The sequence below is a fragment of the Eubalaena glacialis genome, chromosome 2, assembly GCF_028564815.1.
Source record: "Eubalaena glacialis isolate mEubGla1 chromosome 2, mEubGla1.1.hap2.+ XY, whole genome shotgun sequence".
NCBI classification, from domain to species: domain Eukaryota; kingdom Metazoa; phylum Chordata; class Mammalia; order Artiodactyla; family Balaenidae; genus Eubalaena; species Eubalaena glacialis.
The window spans coordinates 36,795,242-36,816,348 of record NC_083717.1 but is presented as its reverse complement, the minus strand read 5'-3'; the positions used below and the strand labels follow the sequence as shown (position 1 = coordinate 36,816,348).

Sequence of the window (21,107 nt, the reverse complement as noted above, 5' to 3'; positions counted from 1 at the left end):
GCTATGGGATGTGGAAGGAGAGAGTCATGGAGCACAGGCTGCCTTAATGAGAGAGGAGACCTTCTGTTGAGGGACACACCAGCACATGGTGACCTCACAAGAGGGGGAGCCAGTGGGACAAATGCCCTAGCCTCTGCCATTCTGATTTCCCGCCACTGGCCAAACCCAACCAGAAGCCAGAGGCCCCGCAAGCCCACTGATGTCATCTGCGGGTCAGCCCCTCAGGGACCAGAGCAGGGTGAAGAAGAGTAGAGGATGAATGTGGAGGTGAAAGGATGATATCCAGCACACAGTACATTCATTCATTCAACAAACATTCACTGAACATTCACTATATGCCTGGTATTCTGCTAACCAAAGACACAAAGAGGAAGGAGTCAAGATTCCTGGTCTTCAAGTTGCAGGTAGTCAGGAAGAGGGTAGAGACATGTAAGTAATCACTAAACAATTGATCAGTGTTATAAAGTATCAATAACAGGCTCACTCGGCAGAAATCCTTGGCGGCCTGAACACTAAATATTAAATTACTAAAGACTAAAAAACTACTTATATCAGCTCTTAAGCCTTACAACAAGCCTATGAGGTATGACTACCACCTTCATTTCACAGAAGAAACTGAGCTGGCAAGTAGCAAAGCCTAGAGGTAAAACCCAGATTGTCGGACTCAAAGTCCTGTATTCTGAACTTCTGTATGACGTGCTTCTCATGTTATACATGACACCTCCTGTTCTTGCCCCAGCTATGAAGTACTGATGCCTTCACCGCACTCCAGGTTGCTTTTCCTTCCTGTGCTAGTTCCTCTAATTCCCAAGACTGTGTGAGCTAAGACACTTTATCACATGTTTTTCAGATAACTGAACGCAACAGTTAGTAAGGAGCTCTGCCTGCTGTCACCGGACACTATCAAGAAATGGGGGCAGGGGAGGGAGGTGTGGAAAATGCAGATCTAAACCAGAGGCAAGTACAAAGTAAGGCATCTGGGACCTCGAAGGCTGGCTGGGTTCTGGCTCAGCCCCAGGCAGGACCGATGGAGTGGAACCAAGGCAGGCCAAGGGAAGGCATGTAGTTGGGAGCTGGATCATGTGATCCCAGGAAGCCAACCCTGATCACCTCTCAATTACCAGAATCCTGGGAGGGCAAAGCAATGACCACACCCATTCTAAATCTTTCTGCTCCTCACAACAGACCTCTGCCCCTAGGTCAGCTTCCACACCCTCTCCCTGAAGCCCCCTTGAAAGGCAGAGGACAGAGGCTGACACACCTCTGAAGCCTGTCCCAAACAGGCTGTCCCACTGTCAGTCAAGCTGGAATAAGAATGGTGATGCCCACTGGTCATCTTTAGATTGCTTTAGAACTTAACAGTTCCTAAAGTAGTTTTTCAGTCTTTCATCTGATCCCCATTTTTACAGATGGGGAAACTGATGCTCAACAAGCTCCAATGACTTGTTCAAGTTCATAAAACTAGTAACTGGTTAAAAAGAATATAATGTATGTATTGCTTACATAAGGCAATGATTAACTAAATCTATATTTATGCTTCTTGGGGGTTCATTCAACTTACTTACTTACTTATTTAGGCTGTGTTGGGTCTTCGTTGCTGCTTGCGGGCTTTTCTCTGGTTACGGCAAGCGGGGGCTACTCTTTGCTGCGGCGTGAGGGTTTCTCACTGCGGTGGCTTCTCTTTGTTGCAGAGCACGGGCTCCAGGCACTCGGGCTTCAGTAGTTGTGGCCTGCGGGCTTCAGCAGTTGTGGTTCGCGGGCTCTAGAGCACAGGCTCAGTAGTTGTGGTGCACGGGCTTAGTTGCTCTGCGGCATGTGCGATCTTCCCGGACTAGGGATCTAACCCATGTCCCCTGCATTGGCAGGCAGATTCTATCTATCTATCTATCTATCTATCTATCTATCTATTTATGGCTGCGTTAGGTCTTCATTGTTGCGTGCAGGCTTTCTCCAGTTGCAGTGAGCGGGGGCTACTCTTCGTTGCAGTGCGTGGGCTTCTCATTGCGGTGGCTTCTCTTGTTGCAGAGCACGGGTTCTAGGCGCGTGGGCTTCAGTAGTTGTGGCTCGTGGGCTCTAGAGCACAGGCTCAGCAGTTGTGGTGCACGGGCTTAGTCACTCCACAGCATGTGGGATCTTCCAGGACCAGGGTTCGAACCTGTGTCCCCTGCATTGGCAGGCGGGCTCTTAACCACTGTGCCACCAGGGAAGTCCTGGCAGGCGGATTCTTAACCACTGAGCCACCAGGGAAGTCCCATTCAACTTCTTAAATCTGTAGACTCATCAATTTTGGAAAATTCATCAGTTTTTGGAAAATTCTCAACCATTCTCTCTATGAATATTACTTCTGCTCCATTCTCCCTCCTCTCCTTCTGGGATTCCCATTACATGTGTGCTAGATCCTTTGAGAGTGTCTAACATGGTTTATATTCTTTTTTTTTTTTAAACATTTATATAAATTTTTATTTAAACAGTAAGTCAGAAGTCTTATTTACATTAATTTCTTTGTTCTCCCAAAAGCACACCCCCACCCCTTATAGGATATAAATGTTCATCGAAACTTGTTTGCATATCGTTTTAAGGAGAGAAGAGGGAGAAGAATGAGCCTCCAGCTAAACTGTCCCGGCATCTACAAAGAAGTAGGACGCGGATCAGAAGCCAGTTTGCCAGGGTCTCGCAGTGCCCTCACTCAGCAGACCCAAGAACAAGGCAGGGTTTGGGCCATCTCTCCTCTTCTGCACCTCTGAGGTGTGATTTATTTTTGTTTTCTCTTCCCAGTCCCGGACCACCTGGAGCCCTGGGGCGTCACAAAGCCCACGAGGCTGCCAGGGTTTGGGGCTCCTCTGGTCCTGGTGTCACCGGCCAGTGAGGGAGGCCTGCAGGCACCGCAGGCCCTGGTTAAGGGTCACAGTCCCCGGCCACCGGCAGGTATCACAGTGCATCTTCTTCACTGCAGCCTCCGCCGATCATGAAGCGGAACTCCTGGAGGTTCGAGACACGGTGGAAGTGAACGAAAGCGCCAGCCACCACGAAGATGTGGAAGAGCTGATGGGAGTGAAACCAGATGTCATACTTGCCGGGAAAGAAGTGCTCGGGGATGCGGGCAGTGTACAGGGCTGCTCCTGTGATATACAGGCTGGCCATTGGCATCAACCAGCCGATCTGCCTTATGGTGGCAGCCTTCAGGAAGCCCTCCGAGACGACATAATGCAAGGTGGGAATGATGCCACTCAGGCTAAGGCCCAAGAACACGCCTGCTCTCACCCCCTGATACTGCGGGGTAGCAAACATGTCCCACTGGGAGACGATAATGGCTGCGATGCCCAGCACACAGATGACAATCAAGTAGATGAAGCACGGTTGTGGGTTACAGTAGAAAGAATAATAAAACCAAGGGACAAAGCTTCCCATAATCAGAAGAGCAATACCAGAGTAATCCAGTTTAGAGAAGAGACGGGAGACCCCTTCTGAGTGGCAGTAGACTGTGTGGAAAAGCCACGAAAAAGAAAGGCAGAGAACGGTCCCCAAGAAGAATAATCCAAAGACCACCTTCTCTTGCAGGGGGGCCACAAAGGAGACGTTTGGACGAAACATATAAAAGATCCCCAGGCACAGGAAGAATACACAACCTAAGAGATGTGGCCAGATGTTGCCTGTCTCAGTGTGTATTCTGAAAATGCTCTTAAAACAGGCCCGGAAAGAAGGCATAGGGGGCCGGTGTCCATGCAAGAGGAAGTCGTTATCCTTGAGCCAGTCGGGTAGCATATCATGAGGCATTACTTGCCACCGACCTCCCCAGACCTTACACACAAACTCTTCCATTCTCTCCATGGCATGGTGGGCTTGTAAGAGGGGGGACATGCCCATAAATCCCTCTTCCTCCTGAGATGTTCCATCATCGCAGCGACGTTCCTCCAAGCTTTTTTTATGATAGGAAGAAAGGACAGATGCCTCTACAAGAGGCTCCAAATCTCCCTGGTGGATGTCATTGTCACCTCTCCTTGTACCATCAAGTTGGTGCCCTTTTCTGAGCCTTATATCTGGCTCTGGAGTCCTGCTGTACTCCAGTCGGTTTTCTGCTGTCTCGTTCATGGGATACCTGCGCCTTTCTTACAAAGAGGTCTTTCTGTTCCTTCTTCTTGGGAGGATAGACTTTTAGGATAGTGAGTTGACCCAGAGCTCGCCGCCGCCTTGCCACGCGTCTCGGGTTCCTCGGAACCGTGGCTGCCAGGACCCCAAACGAGCGGAGGGGCTGCCCGCTGCCGCCGCCGCGACCCAACGTCGTGGTTTATATTCTTATCAGTTTTCATTCCCTGATTCTTGGGTCTCTCCATTTCAATTTGGGTATTTTCTATTGATCTGTCTTCTAGTTCACGTGTCTTGGCTATTGATATATCCAAACTGCTGTTAAACCTATCCACTGAGTTCTAAATTTCAGACTTTGTATTATTTTAGTTCTAGAATGTCCTTGTGATTCTTTTTAAAAAAATATAAATTTCTGGGAATATCCTCCTTCCTTTCAACTATTTTGTTCATTTTTTCCTATATGTCCTTGAATATATTACTCATAGTTATTTTATTAATTTTATTTTTTTTCATAGTTATTTTTAAATCCTCAAACGTCTGGATTATCTTTGAATCTGTTTCTATTATCTGATGTTTGCCCTCTTGATTCTAGGCATGTGGGAATTTTTTCACTGTATGGTAGAAAATGGGTATAAAAGAACTGTTAGGGCTTCACATGATGTTACCATCTACAGATAGAGTTTTCTCTCTCCTCTGCTAGGCAAGTAGGGTAGATCGGTAATCCCTAACTCAGTGACTAAGGGTCAGGGCTCGGTTTCAGTTCTGGTAATGCTCAGTTTGCCTCTGGTTCGCCCCTGTTTTTAGGGCAGGCCCTCTAAAGCTTTCAACTGAGAACCTGGCAGGTCTTTATCTGCTCTTCCCTGAAAGAGAGCAGGAGATTCACTTCTGTCCATCGCAGGTTTTCAGCTTCGTTCTGTAGCCTTCCAAAACCATGCATCTTCAAAATCTGGCAAACCTTGAAGGAGAAACTAGCCATGTATTTGGGGCCACTCAAGTCTCCAATTTTGTCACTCAAGTTCCAAAATCTCTGCTGGTTTCTCTGTTCCCTAGGTGTCATCTTTCCCAGGAGCCAAACCTGGCTTTTCAGCACCTAGCTACTTCTAGAATCAGTGAGTGCCCCAGGTGAAAAGGGTATGCAGACGCCCAGTGTCCATTCCCTATCCCTCTGGGGTTTTCATGTCTTTACTGTTCTCTTCTCAGACCCCTTGGCAGGTCTTTGCTTTCTAAGCACTGTAAATCTGAGGAAAATTTTACTCTGCCTTTCAGAAATGTCCAGTTTAACTCATGACGCTGGCACAGACTTGGAATTCAGCAAATGTCCTGTGGGGAAAACTAGCCATGGGTTTGAAGCCCCTCAAGTCTCCACCTCTGTCACTCCAGCCCTGTGCACTGCTAAATGTTTCCTTAGTGTCTCTTTGTCCCAGCGGCATCCCTATACGTGGGCCAAGCCCCAGTCTTCAGGCAGCACCCAGGATTGACAAATGCTCCCAAGAGAGAAAAGACCTTCTGATTGTCATCCCTGAGTGGTCCTCACCTCTCTGGTATTTTAGTCCCTCTAGTCCTCATTGTTTCTACAGTTCTCTGTTGTCTTTAAATTGTGTTTATCCAGCTTTTTCTAGTTGCGTCAGAAGGAACACTGGCCTGCTGCATCTATATATCTTACTCAAAAGCAGAAGTGCTGAATTATGGAGATGCAATTTCCTATGTGTTTCAAGTGACATTTTTCTATAATGTTTATGGGAAGCATGCAACCTCTCATAAGGTTGCTGTTTACAACGAGAAGCAAAATTGAACTTCAACATGCCAATATAGTTGATTAGTATGACTTCAAATGGGTAGCTAAGATTAGCTGCAGATATTCCTCAAGTGCTCAGATCCCACAGTGCTCACTCTAAGCAGTGATTCCAGACCTCTCACTAACTGCCCATCTCTTTCCTCCCCTCCTGTATCATGTGTGTGTTGGCAGGGAGTGGAGGGTACAGAGGTGTATTAGAACTCCCAGCCTATAATTTAGTCCATCAAACCCACCCTACTTCATTTTCTCCAGTCTCACAAGAGAAGGGTCCATTCACCTGCCCAGAACTAAGCCTCAGTCCCCTAGGTCCCACCTCCTCACTTCCACCCCCAGGATGTCCCTCCTACCCATACAAATGTACTAGGCGCTCACCACCACAGACCCAGCGTAGACGAAAGGTCTGCTCACTCCTGGAAAACAAACTCCCAGTCTTGCAGGACGCCTTCATCAAAACTTTGCAGTGGGAGTGCCTCTGTCCTCTTCATTCCCTACTGACATGTCTGCTCTACTGGGGGATTGCTTTGATCCCAGTTCAGCACGGCTACCTTTCATTCTGTCACTGGCATCAAGGTGCCCAGGCATTTACCAAACACAACCTATAAGATCCCACAAGCTGGAGGTCAGCCAGGAGGGCAAAAAAGGAAAGCCTCCTCCCTTCACCGTGCTGCTCTTGCAATCCCTCAGGCTGCTTCTCTGCAGACTTTGCAATGCCCTGGCTGTCTCCTAATGATTCATCAAAGGCTCTGGGACTTCTGGAACTTCCAAGATCCAGAAGGGAGGAAGTAAGGGGAGGAGAGAGAAGGGAAGGAAAGCCATCATTTACTTCTACAATATCCTTTACGACGCCATGACTCACCAGAGGTAGCTGGTCTGAACAATCTCAAGGTCATAACAGTAAACCCATCTCTACAATTAGTGAGGCAACTGGCTGGCCAGTCTCCCAGGAAATCCAGTGCACTGACCTCAAAAGCAGCAAGACGGACAGCTGGGGCAATCAAGTCATTAAAAAGTGGTCAATCCCAGGACCCTCTTCTTTCATTTCCCACTAACATGGAAACTCCGTCCTGTGCTACCCTTGGCTCAGCCCACCAACACCAAGTCCTCCTGAGAAGTTGGGCAGATCGAAGCTTCTAAGGATACATTCCTTCTGTGCGTGTTCCTCTTGGGTTCCCAAATCATTTCTGGCTAACTGCGCTTGCACCTGGAATCCACGTTATTGCCTGTTTCTCTTTGAGGCTCTGACTCATTTCTGACTTTCACCCTCCTCAAGCATGCATGAAGAAGTGAAAGGAAGTGGACACATATGACCTTTTGTCTACTCTGGGTCTGCTATGGTTGAGTGCCCAGTGCAGCTGTGTGAATGGGAGGGATATTCTGGGGGTGGGGGTGAGGAGATGGGACCTGAGGGAGGCTTAGCTCTGGGCAGGTGAATGAACCCTTCTCTTGTGAGACTGGAGAGAATGAGGTAGGTTGAGTTTGACGGACATAAGCTACAAGCTCAATGTCACTAGGGATGTGGAAACTGCATTACCATTACTACTATATACTCACCAAATTCAAAATATGTCTGATGATACCAAGGGTGGGGGTGAGGATGTGGGGCAATGGATGCTCTCATAGATTGGCAAAATCACTTTGAAAACTAATGTGGCTTTCTCTGATAAAGTTTAAAATGCACATTCCCTACCACCCAGCAATTCCACTCCTAAGTATATATCTGAGAGAAACCTTTGCATAGGTACACCGGGAGAAATGCACAAGGATGTTCACAGTAGCAGTGTTTGCAAACATAAATGTCCACCACCAGCAGAATGGATAAATTATGGTATATTCATACAATGAAATACTACCTAGCAGTGAAAATTAATCAAAGCTATAGGTATCAGCACGGATGACGACAAAAACTTAAGTAAAAAAAAAGTCACAAAAGAAGACATACAGTACAGGTCTCCGGTATGATTCTATTTATGTAAAAATCAAAAACAGGCATAACTAAATAATATATTTAGGGCAAGGGTCAACAATTATTGCCCTCAGGCCAAATCCAGCCTGTTTTTGTAAATAAAGTTTTATTGGTACACAGCTTCACCCATTCATGTACATATTGGCCTCTGGCCATTTCCTTGCTATTGATACAAAAGAAAAGTTGAAGAGCTGCGAAAGAGATTGTACAGCTCATAAGAAAATTACTATCAGGCCCTTTAGAGAAAAAGTTTGCCAACCTCTGGCTTAGGGATATACACACAGGTGGCAAAAGTATAAAGAAAGGCAAGGGAATGTTTAATACGAATTTCAAGGAAGTGGTAACCTCTTGCAGGGCGGACAGCAGGTGCCTATATTAGGGAGAGGTCCAGAAACGGACTTCTGAAGGACTAGTAAAGGACAGACTTCCTCAATTAGGTGTTGGGTACATGAGTATTTGCTTTATTATCAGACATTAAATGGCACAGATAAACAGTTAAAAATAAAGCACATGCAAAGCTATAACAAAGCTGTCAGGGAGACGAATCCCCGGTGTGAGCAGAAGCTTGTGAAAAGGGAAGGCGGTGCCCTGTGCATGGGGACACCGGAAAACTGTGTTGGGGGCAGAGGAAGTGGCTGGACCTGTGGGTTCTGGCCTCAGGTAAGCGGGGGGAGGCTCAGCAGACTCTGGGGTCACAGGAGTAGAGGATGTCACCCAGCAAGAGGGGACAGAGTTTCAAGGGAAGAGGCCTGGGTAGAAAATGACTTTAGAAGCCCCACGGCAGGGCCTGAGGAGTGAAGGCATGCAGAAGGCAGCCGGGACAGTCAGGAGGGAACGAGGAAGAATGAGGCCTTGGGTGTGGAGAGAAAGGGCACGCGTGGGTGTTTGATGAAGCAGACGGACTCAGCAGGACCAGAACTGGTATCTCCCTGGGGACTGGGGAAGGCCAGTTGGGGGGGGGGGCAGGGGAGCATCCTTAGAAAGTGAAGCCCAGAAGGATGAAGGGGGTGCTTTAAAGCACAACCTTTAATATGGGCTCCTGACCCCTATGCCCACCCCCTTCCTCTTTTTTGTGAATTCTCTCTGAAACGTTCATGGAGAAAAAAAAAAAAGACTCCCCAGTAAAAGACTCAGTTCCTGCAGATCACTGGAACCCACTTCTCAGACAATGCACAGAGCACATGCAATCAAGAGGTACCTGCAAAAAGCAAAAAGCTAAGCTCCTCCAGTCCTTAGTGCAGCTCCGGCTTCAGAGGAAGCTGGAGGCAGGCCCCCTGGTTCCTATTCAGGGCAAGTCCCAAATCCACGGAGATGGAAGTCAGAACGCAGAAGAGGCTGGGGATGAGTTACAGCAATTAAAAGACTTGTTGCCTGCTTCCAGAAAAGGTATTAATAGATGCTTTAATTCTTTTTTTTTTAAACCACAGTCAGGGAAGAAGAGAAACCAACATTCATTGAAAATCCTACTGTGCGCTGAGAACCTTCCATATGTCTGCTCCCTTAACAGAAGGTGCTCTGCATTTATCCAAAAGGGGAAACTAAGGACTTCACTGGAGGTCCAGTGGTTAGGACTTCGCCTTCCAATGCAGGGGGTGTGGGTTTTATCCCACATGCCTCATGGCCAAGAAACCAAAACATAAAACAGAAGCGATATTGTAACAAATTCAATAAAGACTTTAAAAATGGTCCACGTCAATGAAGTGAGAGAGTGGCATGACATTTACACACCACCAAACAAATGTAAAATAGAAGTGGGAAGCAGCCGCATAGCACGGGGAGACCAGCTCGCTAGTGGGAAGCAGCCGCATAGCACAGGGAGACCAGCTCGGTGCTTTGTGACCACCTAGAGGGGTGGGATAGGGAGGACGGGAGGGAGATGCAAGAGGGAGGAGATATGGGGATATATGTATATGTATAGCTGATTCACTTTGTTATACAGCAGAAACTAACACACCGTTGTAAAGCAATTACACTCCAATAAAGATGTTAAAAAAAAAAAAAGAGGAAACTATACTGATGGGTGGAGGAGGGGACCCTGACTGTCCTTGAAAGCAATTTCACATTCCCATAAGAAAACACCAAACAAGTCAGCGTTTCAGAGGCTTATATCCTCCAAACCATTGTGATTAGGCAGAACACAGCGGGTGCTGCTAAATATTTGTAGAATGGATGACCTCTAAGGTCTCTTCCAATATAGGCTTCTGTGATCCTATAAATAACTGAGAACCCAGGGCAGGGGAGCCATCCAGAGCACCCGGGAGAAACACCTGCTCCAGGCAGGTCTCGTCCACAGGTGCAGGCAATTTCTCACAAGGATGGCAATGATTAACTCAGTCTGTAAAGAGTGCCAACAGCACAATGAAATCAAGTGCTGCGACGGCTCAATTAACAAATGCTCTGGAAATGGAGTCCCTTTATAACGGAGTTGGCTGTTCCGCACAAAAACTCGCCATCAGTCACACGGCTGTTGGTTGCGGCTGTCGGTGATGTGATGGCTCACATCAGGCGCTCTGGGAAGCTGGGAGACGGGATGTGCCCTCATGTGGCTCCCATCTGTCCATGCACAGGGCTGACCCTGGGTGACATTCTGAGGTTTTGGTCCTGGTTCCCTCTTGGCGGTGATCCTACTCTTGCCCACTGCCCTGCTGTGGACACGGCACACCTCCTGCAGGCCTGGAGAGGATGTGGCCAGGCCTGACCTCGTCACCCACCCATGTCTATGGCGTGGCCCACTCTAGCTTGGTGCTGAGACTCCAAAGATGAGCCAGGCCCGTTCCTCAAAGAGCACAGTCTCCTGGTAGCCCACCACGCACAGAAATGGATCCACAGAACCTCCAGGCAATGCTGGAGCTACGCACCACAGTACTCCCACCCACGTATGTCTTGAGCAGCAGCTGCGACTGACACACGAAATACTTTCCTTGGAAGAAGGAAGAAAAGGTCTGCGCACAGATTTTTCCTACGATGAGCAGTACCAAAGGCTCTCAGGGGAAGGAGAGGGCTTCCCCGCATCCTTCCCCAAGTAAAGCACGACCAATGCTCGGACAGGGCAGAGGAGCTTGCTGTGCCTGGTGTGGAACGACAGCTGCTAAAGCTGCTGGCTGCACCTCCTCCCTTCACGGGGGGCCCATGCTCTGTGGGCTGCCCGCAGTTGACTCAGCGGCTGAGTCCACTGTGGTCTTTGCTCACAACCACCTCCAAGTCCCTTCCACACCAGCAACCTGTTCCTGAAGCACATCTACTCCTTCATTTGGGACGGGCAGAGCAGGCTTCCCCTTCCAGACCGCAGCAGCCTCCCGCCTTGGGAGGGACAGCTGGCCCAGAAGCACCAAGCAGAAGATGTGACATGGCCAGGCCAGGAGAGAGAGGCAGGACTGGGGGCCCTAGAACTGCCCAAGGTCAGAGGTGTAGCCCATGGGCCAAGACACCACCCCAAAGGCTAAAAGCATCTGACCATCTGTCATCTTAGTTCAGCTAACATTTGGAATCAAAGGTCTAAAACAAAGTGGGGTTGTCCCAATGTGGTGGAACACAAGGATGAGGAGCCAGGGGCAGGGGTGGGATGCAGAGGGGCAGCGGACAAGAGCCCTGGAACAGCGCGGCACTGGCATCAGGTGAGCATACTGCGCCCTACTCCAGCCCCTAGGGAGGAAGGAGACCCATCTGGATTACTGGGGCAGAGCAGAAGCTGGGGCTGGGGGGATCAGGAACTCAGCCATGGGTGGGGAGGAGGAAGGTGCAGAAGACCGGGCAGTGTCAAGAGCTGCTACCACTCTGGGGAAATCACCATCCGGGGATCCTTCTCCATGTCTCACCTGACCTGTGGAGCAGCTTGGAGGCACAGGATCTGACCTAGACCTGGCCTGTTGGTTTTGCACATTGTTGCTGAGCAGCTCCAGGCAAGGTCCAGCTGAGCTGAGGAGGCCTGGGGACCACTGTCTGGTATTCCGTGCTCCAGTTCTCAGGGCAGGACACTTGCCACCCACCCGCGGCCCCAGGTGCCAGGCACAGGCACTAAACAACTAAGGCTGGTCCCTACCCACTCCCCTGGGCCTTATGCTCTGTCACAGGACACTCCCTTTCGCAGAACAAGGCCCCGTCACAGTGCCTGTGCCCCACTAGTAAGACAGGAACTCTGGGTGGGCTCCTGGAATGCCAGGTGGTGTGGCGCTTAGGAGGCGTGGCCGGAGGGCCGCGGGCTCCATTGCTGGATTCCAGTGGCACCCCACAGCCTGGGTTCCCAATTCCCACTTTTTAAGTGACTCCGTAACTTGATGGATCCCCCGCACTGAGCCGGAACTAGCTCTATCCTTCAGCCGGGGGATAGCCCACCCTCCTCCACCCACCTGATCTCTCAGAGCTGGCTCGTTTGGCTCGGACCCTACCACTGTCACAGCCTTCAGGAGCTGCAGACCCATACAACGCAGTGGCTGACACATTGACAAATTACTCAAAGCCCAGCTAATAGGACTGAAGCGCTTTCTCTAAGAAAGTGCATTTTATCTGTATTTAAATACAGATAAAATGCACTTTATCTGTATTTAAGCCCACTCTATCCTGGGGTAACTCAACTGACAAAAGTGCAAACCCATCTCAAGGGATGGCAGATGAACTGACAGAATCTACAGATAAAAGAAAGCAAGTCAGCTTGATTCACCACTGCTAGCAGAACATCCTGGCAAGAGTTGAGAAGATTCCAGCTCAAAAGCACAGAGAAGGAAAGTGGTAATACAACCGCCGTAACACCATGTCTCCCAGAAGAAAAGAAATAATAAAGGCATCTTTCAGATAGTCAATCCTCAAACACAAGGTGCCTACCTACTACGCGCCAGGCACTTCTACACTTCCTGGGCGCTCATCAGAACCCTGGTCAGTGGAGGCTTCCCGCGCCTCCTGCTCTGTGGTTGTGGGGTCGTGGAGGGAGAAGCCCACAGCCAGGCCCCATTCTACTACCCAGCCCTGACCCAACTCCCCAAGAACGCTGACCTAGAGGCAGTTTGCAGGCGAGAGGAGGCCAGTCAGAAGGCTACTGCAACAGTCTGAGCAAGACTGTACCAGGACAAGAGTTATGGCCTTGAAACAAAGCATTAGGTATAAACGTGAGACACTTCAAAGGCAGATTCATTTGACCAACTAAAAAGGGAATGACTGTGCTTTTCCATTTCCTTCCTTCCTTCCTCCCTCCCTCCCTCCCTTCCTTCCTTCCTTCCTTCCAGCAACAAGTGACTAGGAAATGAAAATGGAGAGGTGGTTTAGAGGGCAAATAGGGGAATTCAGCTTCAGATACACTGAATTTCATGTGACAGCAGATTATCCATGTAAAAGGGTCTATCAGGATGAAAACAGATTAAAGACAGAAAAGAAACTATAAAGCATCAAGTCTACTTTTTTTTTCTTTTGTAAACTTGGTGATACGTCTACTGATAATCCTTCTTTATTCTGCTCCCATCATAATGTGGCAAAAACATTGAGGAAGACAGCAGAATAATGAAAACACCAGGAAAAAAATTATCTCAAGAAATACTCCAAAACCATTTAATAAAATTCAACTCCCATGCCTAATAACACCAAAACCAGACTAGTTACAATACCCAACGCTGTCGGGGGTGCAATAAACTGGCATTCTCATACATGCTGCAAGACAGAACTCTTTGGAAAGCCATTTGGTAATAACCATCAAGAGCCATAAAGTGTTAATATCTTGACCTATAACATTACTTCCATAAATCTATCCTAAGGAAATATCCAAAAGAAAGCAATAGGCATGATGACCAAACGAGGTTATCTGTTTCATGAAGATGCTCATTATCTATAATAGTAAAAAATTGGAAGCCACTTCAGTATCTAACCATAAGGGGAGAGATTAAGGACATTATAGGTCCTTGGTGGAATTATTAAAATAGCATTAAAATGCTAGTCATGAAGACAGCGTGCTAACAGGGAAATTTTTTTTTAATTGGCCATAATTTTAAATGAAAAAAGAAAAAAAGCAGGATCTGTGATTATAAATACATGATAACAATAACACCTCTGTTAAGGTGGCAGGTTTTGGGGTGCACCCTTTTCCCTCCACTTTTCAAATGTATCGTATTGCTTTTGATGAAAATAAGTGACTTCAAGTGAGCCGGCGAGATGGTACCTTGGCTCCATCCACACTGATGATCCGATAGCTGTTCCTTGTGACATCGTAGAAGTAGGAGACTGTGACGGCCTGCTTGCTCGCAGGCACCCAGTTCTTCTTGGTGCTGGGGTCGATCTGGAAAACGTGGGCTCGGGTGGTGAAGATGGGCTGTTCTCTGCAAGAGGAGAGATGGGCGAATGAGTTGATGGAACTTTATGTATAATTTATGATTTCTAAGCCACCTAAGATTTTAATCATTTATGGAGAAAGATACATACGCATGAGAACAATTAAAATAAGAAAAGGGAAGAGAGGAGAAAAAAAGAGACACCAGCGGAGTAGTTACTGAAACCCAGCACCCTGAGGCTGCGGGGCAATTGGCCTAAAGAGAAATTTGCTTAAAAGGCAACTCCTGGTGCGGTGTTTTTGCATCTCCGTCAAGTGTCCTATTCTTTTTCTGACATCCTGTTGGCATTTTTAGGATTTTGCAACAAATTCACTGGGGAGCCGGGAGGATTACGCAACAGTTTTAGGATTTTGCAAACCATTTGTGACTTCATGTTATATTTCTACTAAATACTTCTCAGATTTGCAGCATTTTATGAATGATGCATTCATTTATAACTGACCGAGCCTTAAAGTTTTATGTTTCCAACTTATAAATCTTTGGGTTTTATGTAATGTTCATCAAATCTATCTCTTTTGTTATTCTTGCCTCTGTATTGTTGTTGCTTTTTCACTCACATGCCTGTAAATTCTTAATGCGATTATTAACCGAATTAGCACAGTATCTATGTTTCTTTCTGTTGAGTGAGGAATTAATTAGATCTTGACAATAAGCATTAATAAGGCAGATGGATAAAAATTGTAATGGATTTCACTGCATTTCATATTTTAAGGTATCTACTTCACAGAGTAACACAAAATAAATCATAGACTCATTACAAAATATAATTTTTTGAAAATATAATTATTTTTGAAGAAAGGGTCTTCAGGCAAACTGGCTCGAAAATCCTTTTAAGTGGTCCAAAATAAGACAAAATGGTGGGGGGGGGGAAGCCAGCAGGATGTAAAAATAATCCCATCATTCATAAAATACTATAGATTTAATAAGCACTTATTAGAGGTATAAAATTAAATCAAAATCAGAAAAATTAATTTTTTTAATCCTCACAATGTCAAAGAGATGACATAAAAGGACACCCAAGCGGAAACAAAAAATAAAATCAAAAGGAAAAGTGAATTTTAAGTGTTCCAGTCTCTCGATGGAGTGGTTTTAGGTAAAGCTGTCTTTGAACCCATCCTGGCTATAGAAGGCTCATTATTGGAAAGGAAGCTCTTTCTTAAGAGAGAAACTTTTTCCTAGAAAACCAAATTACTATGTATTTGAGCCTCATGCAAGGAATACTGAATAACACCATGAATACTGGCTTTAACCATCAATTGTGGATGTAGATAAATGCAGAAACTTTTTCATGACTATTTCTCTGAATCAATAAAAGCCAAGGGCATGCTCTTCCTGTTACCTCAATGCAGCTGTTTCTAGAATCCAGCTTTCCAGAACGGACACAGCCCAGCATTCCTAGCCCCCTGAAGCTTCCCTTCTAGGTCCCAGGAGCTGGGCAAGAGCCTCTGGGGTGTGGATCACTAGGCCGTTTGTCTTCCCTCAACAGTGACCAAGTTCACCCACCCACTCAATCCTAAATCAACACCCTTCCAGCCGCAGGGTGACAGCTGTAGAAACAAAAGGAATATTCTCACTGTAATTTCCTGCATCTGTTGTCGAGAGGGGCCAGCCCGTGGGGGAACGTGTGTGCCTGTGAATACCAGCCCTCCTAATCAATCCACGTGGGGAAGCCTGACATCTGCATCCCCCAGCTGTGCTACTGCAGCCCCCGCACCATGTTTTGCTAATCATCCAAGTACAACACCATAAAAGAAAACACTTGCTCACATGGAATTCTTCTGCGTATTTAAGAGGGGGGAGCAATTGAAAGGGCAGGAATACAGAAGAGGTTTTTAAAAGAACCGAATTATGCAATGTGTACAAATATTGAATCATTACCTAGTCCACTTGAAACTAAAATAATGTTAATATGTCAATTACACCTCAATTAAAAAAAAAGAATTGAATTATGCTAAAATCTCTGCCTCTCTTTTACAGAGCACTACGAGCTGGGCAGGTACCCATGGTCATGCAGGAGCCCTCCCAGGGGAAGGGGCCAGACTTTCGGTTCTTCCCTTGTGTCCTCCACACCGGGGAAGAGGGATTGGGTCTAGGTTTTAGGACCTTTAGACCAGTGTTTCCTAAACCTCTGATAGGAATTAGCTGGGGCATTTAGTAAAAATACAAATTCCTGGGCCCCAATCTATCCCTGCAGGAACCTGGCTGTCCAGGGATGGGGCCTGGGTAGCTCTATTTTTAACAAGAGCTACAGGTGATTTTTATCCTCTAGGAAGCTGGGGAGATACTCACATTAGACATTATCAGATAATCTAGAAATAATGGAAGAAGTCACCCCTACAGCTGTCATCTCTCCTCCAGAATGACAGAAACGACTCCAAGACATCCTCCCACAGCGTGAAGGGGACAACAGAGAGACAGAGAACAGGATCTTTGGGTGCAAAGGCTGAGGGGAGGGGCATGGAGAGGCAGAGGTGCTCTGGTCAGGACAGACAGCAGCCTGTGGTGGTCAAGCAGTGACCTTCTGAAAGTGCTCTGTGTGCCTGAGGCCTACAGGAGCAAGGGAGTAAGGAAAGCAAGGTGGAGAGGGACGGTGGGGGAGGGACAGGGAGACAAGAGAAGCTGGTAGAGCTTTCTGACCATGGATAAGCCAAAGCCACAAGTCATCTGCTTGGCATGATTCAGGTCAAGGTGAGCATGCAGACAAGAAGGACCCCATCTCCAAATCTGTCTGCTCAGCTCTGGGGATGGAGTGACGCCATGGCAGGACCCCAACCAGAAATGCAAGGACGTTGGGAGACACGGTGGGCTCAGCTGGCCATACACTCAGTGGCTGCAGCCCTGGTCCCGTGGTCAGGCCTCTGCAGGGGAAGTGGCTGCTCCAGCGTGGAGAGAGCACAGTGACCCAGGAAGGGAGCTGCAGGGAGACCCACAGACCCCATGCTGAGGGTGGGCACTATGGGAGGAGCCACAGCCCTTCTGAGGTCAAAGACCTGTGATCCTCAGGCCTGGGGACCTGGAGGCCAGCTTGGCACAGCTTTGAGTCCAGAAAACTACCCACAGTACTGGGATTTCCACGTGAATAACCAAGTCCTTGGCCACTGGAGAGTTCTACTTTATTCTTCTAAAATTCGAAAATCGAATGGTATTTAAAGAAAAAGAAAAAAAAAGGGGATGGAAAGAAAAGCCAGTTAATATTTAGCTGATATTTAATTTAAAGCCAACTAATATTTACTGAGTATTTACCATCTGCCCGGCTTCACATATGAGCTCTCATTTAAGATCCCAACGATCCTATGGGGATCCAGGTTGGGAAACGGGGCTCAGAGAGGCCAAGGACCTGCCTTGGGTTACACAGTTAGTAAGTGGCAGATCTGAGCTTTGAAGTCAGTTCTAAGTGACACGGACACCCCCCCCTTAGCCATTATACTCTCTTCCTAAAATAATACCTGTCTGTAGTAGGCAGCTTCTGATGTGACTCCTGTGATACCCTGTGTAATTCCCTCCCTGTGAGCATGGGTGGGACCTGTGACTTGCTTTTAACCAACAGAATATGGTGAAGGTGACAGGATGTCACTTTGAGCAAGTGACAGAGGACTGTGACTTCTGTCTTGCTAGCAGACTCCCTTGATTGACTCTTGCTGGCTTTGCTGAAGCAAGCTGCCATGCTGGGGAGGACCACCCTGCAGCAACTCCAGCCAGAGAGGGTGACCTTCAGCCAGAGAAGAATGGAGGCCCTTAGTCCAATATCCTTGAGGAACTGAAATTCTGCCAACAACTGCTTAGAAGCTTATCTGTCCACACTCGAGCCTTCAGATGAGATCCCACTCCTGGCTGACACCTCGATGACACCTCCTAAGAGACCCTGAAGCAGAGGACCTAGCTAAGCCATTCGCAGACTCCTGACCCACAGAAATGTGTTTTTTTGTTTGTTTTTGTTTTTTTGTGAGTAGGAATCAGGTCTCCTGTTTTTTTATTAACAGTTTTTCAATAGATAATATGTGAACATGGTACAAAATTTCGATGACACCAAAGGGCATACAGTGAAAGGCACAACTCTCTCCTGTCTCTATGCCTTCAGTTCTCTCCAGAGGAAACACTTATGTAGTTTTTGAATATATCTTTCTAGATGTACTTTATAAATATCTACTGGCACTTATGGGAAGTGCTTGAAGTAACCTACGTTTGTCTCTAAAATCTTCGCCTTCAGCCTGCTTTCAAACCCATTGCCTGTAAATTCCCTTTCAGGTCATAACCACTCTGCTTTCAAAACCAGGTAAAGGCAATGCAGATACATTTTATCCTTTTTCTTTATTGCCAAAAGGGGTTATAATGATGAGAGCAGACCCACACATTTTGATTTAGCCTCCAGCCCTCTAACCCATTAATTCTTTGTTTCAACAATTGTCCAGGATATACACAAAAATGTGTTTTGTTTTAAGCTACTAAATTTGTAGCACTTGATTACACAGTGATAGGTAACTAACATATTGACCTTCACAGAAAATTTACTGCACCCCAAGCAGACTGTATATGTTCTCATTTAACCCTCTGGACAGAGCTGTGAGTGAGCAGCATTCTCCACATAGAAAACTGAAGGTCACAGGGTGATTTCAGGCAATGTGGACAGCAAATCTTTACATCTTTATGAGCAAAATCAGAGAACAAACCTCACCACAAAATCCAGAAAAGCAGACCCCGACTCTGAAAGAGCACCTTGCCCTACCTGAGAAACTAAAAGAGCTGGAACTAGGACACAGAAGTCAGTTCCTGTAAGTGTGCAAATCAGTATAAATAGAAAACTTCAAGAGAAGCAGAACTTTCCAAGCCAGGAGGTCACCTTTCCTTCACAGCAGGGAAAAGCTGAAGAGAGTGTGTATCAGAGAACAGAAATTACCTTCATACCCAATTTTATTCTCCTTTCTTTGGTGTTTGATGCTTAGGGAGTATATTTCAAATATACTCCCATTCCTTCTTCAGTGCTTTAAATAGAAAGCAGATGTTTCCGGATGGCAAAACGTTTCTTTAGGTAGACAATAACAACCTACTGTTCCGTTGCATAGTCTTTTTAGAGCTGAATAAACACCAATTGTTGCTCATTGAACACATTTTGGAACCTGACAGTAATTGTCCCCAAGAATAATTAGACACTGTGAAACATATGTATGCCTGGAATATGAAAACCACTCGGCAGAGAGACCACTCCCGCTTTGAACGATTTCTGGCTCCATGTAAAATGATTCTGCAAAGAACTGGCATGACTACTTTTTGCAGGAAAAAAAAAAAGAAAAATTATATTTTAATTTATTATAATCCCTCACTTGCAATGTTCACCAGGCTTTTCCTGATAGGAACCTGTAAAACCTCATGATTCTTATTATTCCTGCTTCTATCTGCTTTGAATTAAAACGAACCATTCAGACATTATCTTACAGCCATTTAAACATGTTTCAAAGTCTCAAAGGATGCCCGAATGAGTTTACCTGGCTTGACTCTTGAATCCTTCCACACATCATTCATACAGCACCAAGAGAAAGGTGCAGCCCCAAGCTCGATGGGCATGGCACTGCCCACCCGGCTTCAAAGACCTTCCCTGGCTCTATGCCCCATAGGACCAGCTCCAAGTGCATCAGAATGATCCACAGACCCCTGAGCACCTGTCCCTGTCCCCTCACCAGACAGGCTCTGCTGCTTTTCTGCTAGCACTTCCAAAGCACTTGCATTTTCACATGACCATGCGCATGCCCTTCACTGGGGCTAAAATATCCTTCCCCCTTGACTGGCCAGAAAGGCTCCCGCTAGTCCTTTGAGTTCTACCATAGCATCTTTTTTTCTTTTTTTTTAAACTTGGGCAAGGTAGTTATCTTTCTCGCTCTCTCTCTTTTTTTTTTTTTAATATTTATTTATTTATTTATTTGGCTGTGCCAGTTCTTAGTTGCAGCACATGGGATCTTCACTGCCTCATGCAGGATCTTTAGTTGCAGCGTGCTTGATCTTTTAGTTGCGGCATGTGGGATCTAGTTCCCTGACCAGGGATCAAACCCAGGCCCCCTGCATTGGGACCACGGAGTCTTAGCCACTGGACCACCAGGGAAGTCCCCTACCATAGCATCTTGAGACGTCTAATTTGTGCTCTCAGGATAGAGGCCCTGGACTGAGCGCCTGTCACGAGGGAACAGAAGCATGGGCTCATCAGGCTCTCAGCCCTCGTTCTAGATGGTCAACAGGCCCCTAGCTGGCAGGGTCAAATCCCTGAGCCTAGGAAAAAGATCTGGGGGAAAAAGGAGATAATGGACAAAAGGTTCTAGCACAATTCTTTCATGCAAAGAATCTACCAGACTCACAAGTATATTGTAGTTCTACTTTCACACAAAATCCCCATAATAAAGTTACCATTATTTGCAGATAATAGGATCACACATCTAGAACACCCAAGAAAATCTATTGAAAAAGTGAATATGAATAATGAAATCCAGTAAGGTGACTAGGTATAAAATTACTAATAAAAAATAACATCAATAGCCTTTCTATATATACAAACAACCAGATAGACAATATAATAGATTTTAAAAGATCCCATCTAGAGTAGCAGCCAAAAAGATACAATTTCTAGGAATCTATTTAAGAAGTAAGCAAGATCTGCACGAAAAAAGTAAAGATAACTTCTCAGGCATACAAAAGAAAACTTTAATAAATAAGACATCCTGTTCTTAAATGAGAAAAGTCAATAAGAAGATGTCAATTACCCCTAAATTAATACATACATTTAACAAAATACAAATATCAACAGAATTATTTTTAGAACTAGACAGGGTTATTCATGTGGAAAACTTAACATGAGAGGACAGCCAAGAAAATTCTGAAGATAAAGAGCAATGAGGAGGTTTAGCCATAATGTAGCCAGATATTGAAACGTATTATTATAAAGTTACAGCAAATGAAATGAAGAGCTATGAGCAAA

General features: G+C 46.3%; 2 protein-coding genes across 5 annotated transcripts in view; both read right to left on the bottom strand.

Annotated features, from left to right (window-relative positions):
* The window catches only part of HOMER2 (homer scaffold protein 2), a 95,461-nt gene that overhangs the window by 33,569 nt on the left and 40,785 nt on the right, over window positions 1-21,107 (bottom strand). For 3 of the 4 annotated variants that reach the window (XM_061179875.1, XM_061179874.1, XM_061179876.1), the window contains exon 2: window positions 13,981-14,137. In XM_061179875.1, the coding sequence (XP_061035858.1) occupies window positions 13,981-14,137 (157 nt within the window). Of the gene's footprint in view, window positions 1-6,840; window positions 6,967-13,980; window positions 14,138-21,107 lie in introns of those variants that run through there. The other variant, XM_061179877.1, reaches the window with a different exon arrangement.
* Window positions 2,845-4,221, bottom strand: LOC133084924 (adiponectin receptor protein 2-like). The gene has a single exon (XM_061181739.1). It carries the CDS (start codon window positions 4,087-4,089, stop codon window positions 2,929-2,931), a length of 1,161 nt encoding a protein of 386 aa, XP_061037722.1. The 5' UTR covers window positions 4,090-4,221; the 3' UTR covers window positions 2,845-2,928.

Coding starts and splice junctions, on each gene's coding strand:
- LOC133084924 (XM_061181739.1), bottom strand. CDS start 4,089: ATGAACGAGACAGCAGAAAACCGACTGGAGTACAGCAGGACTCCAGAG.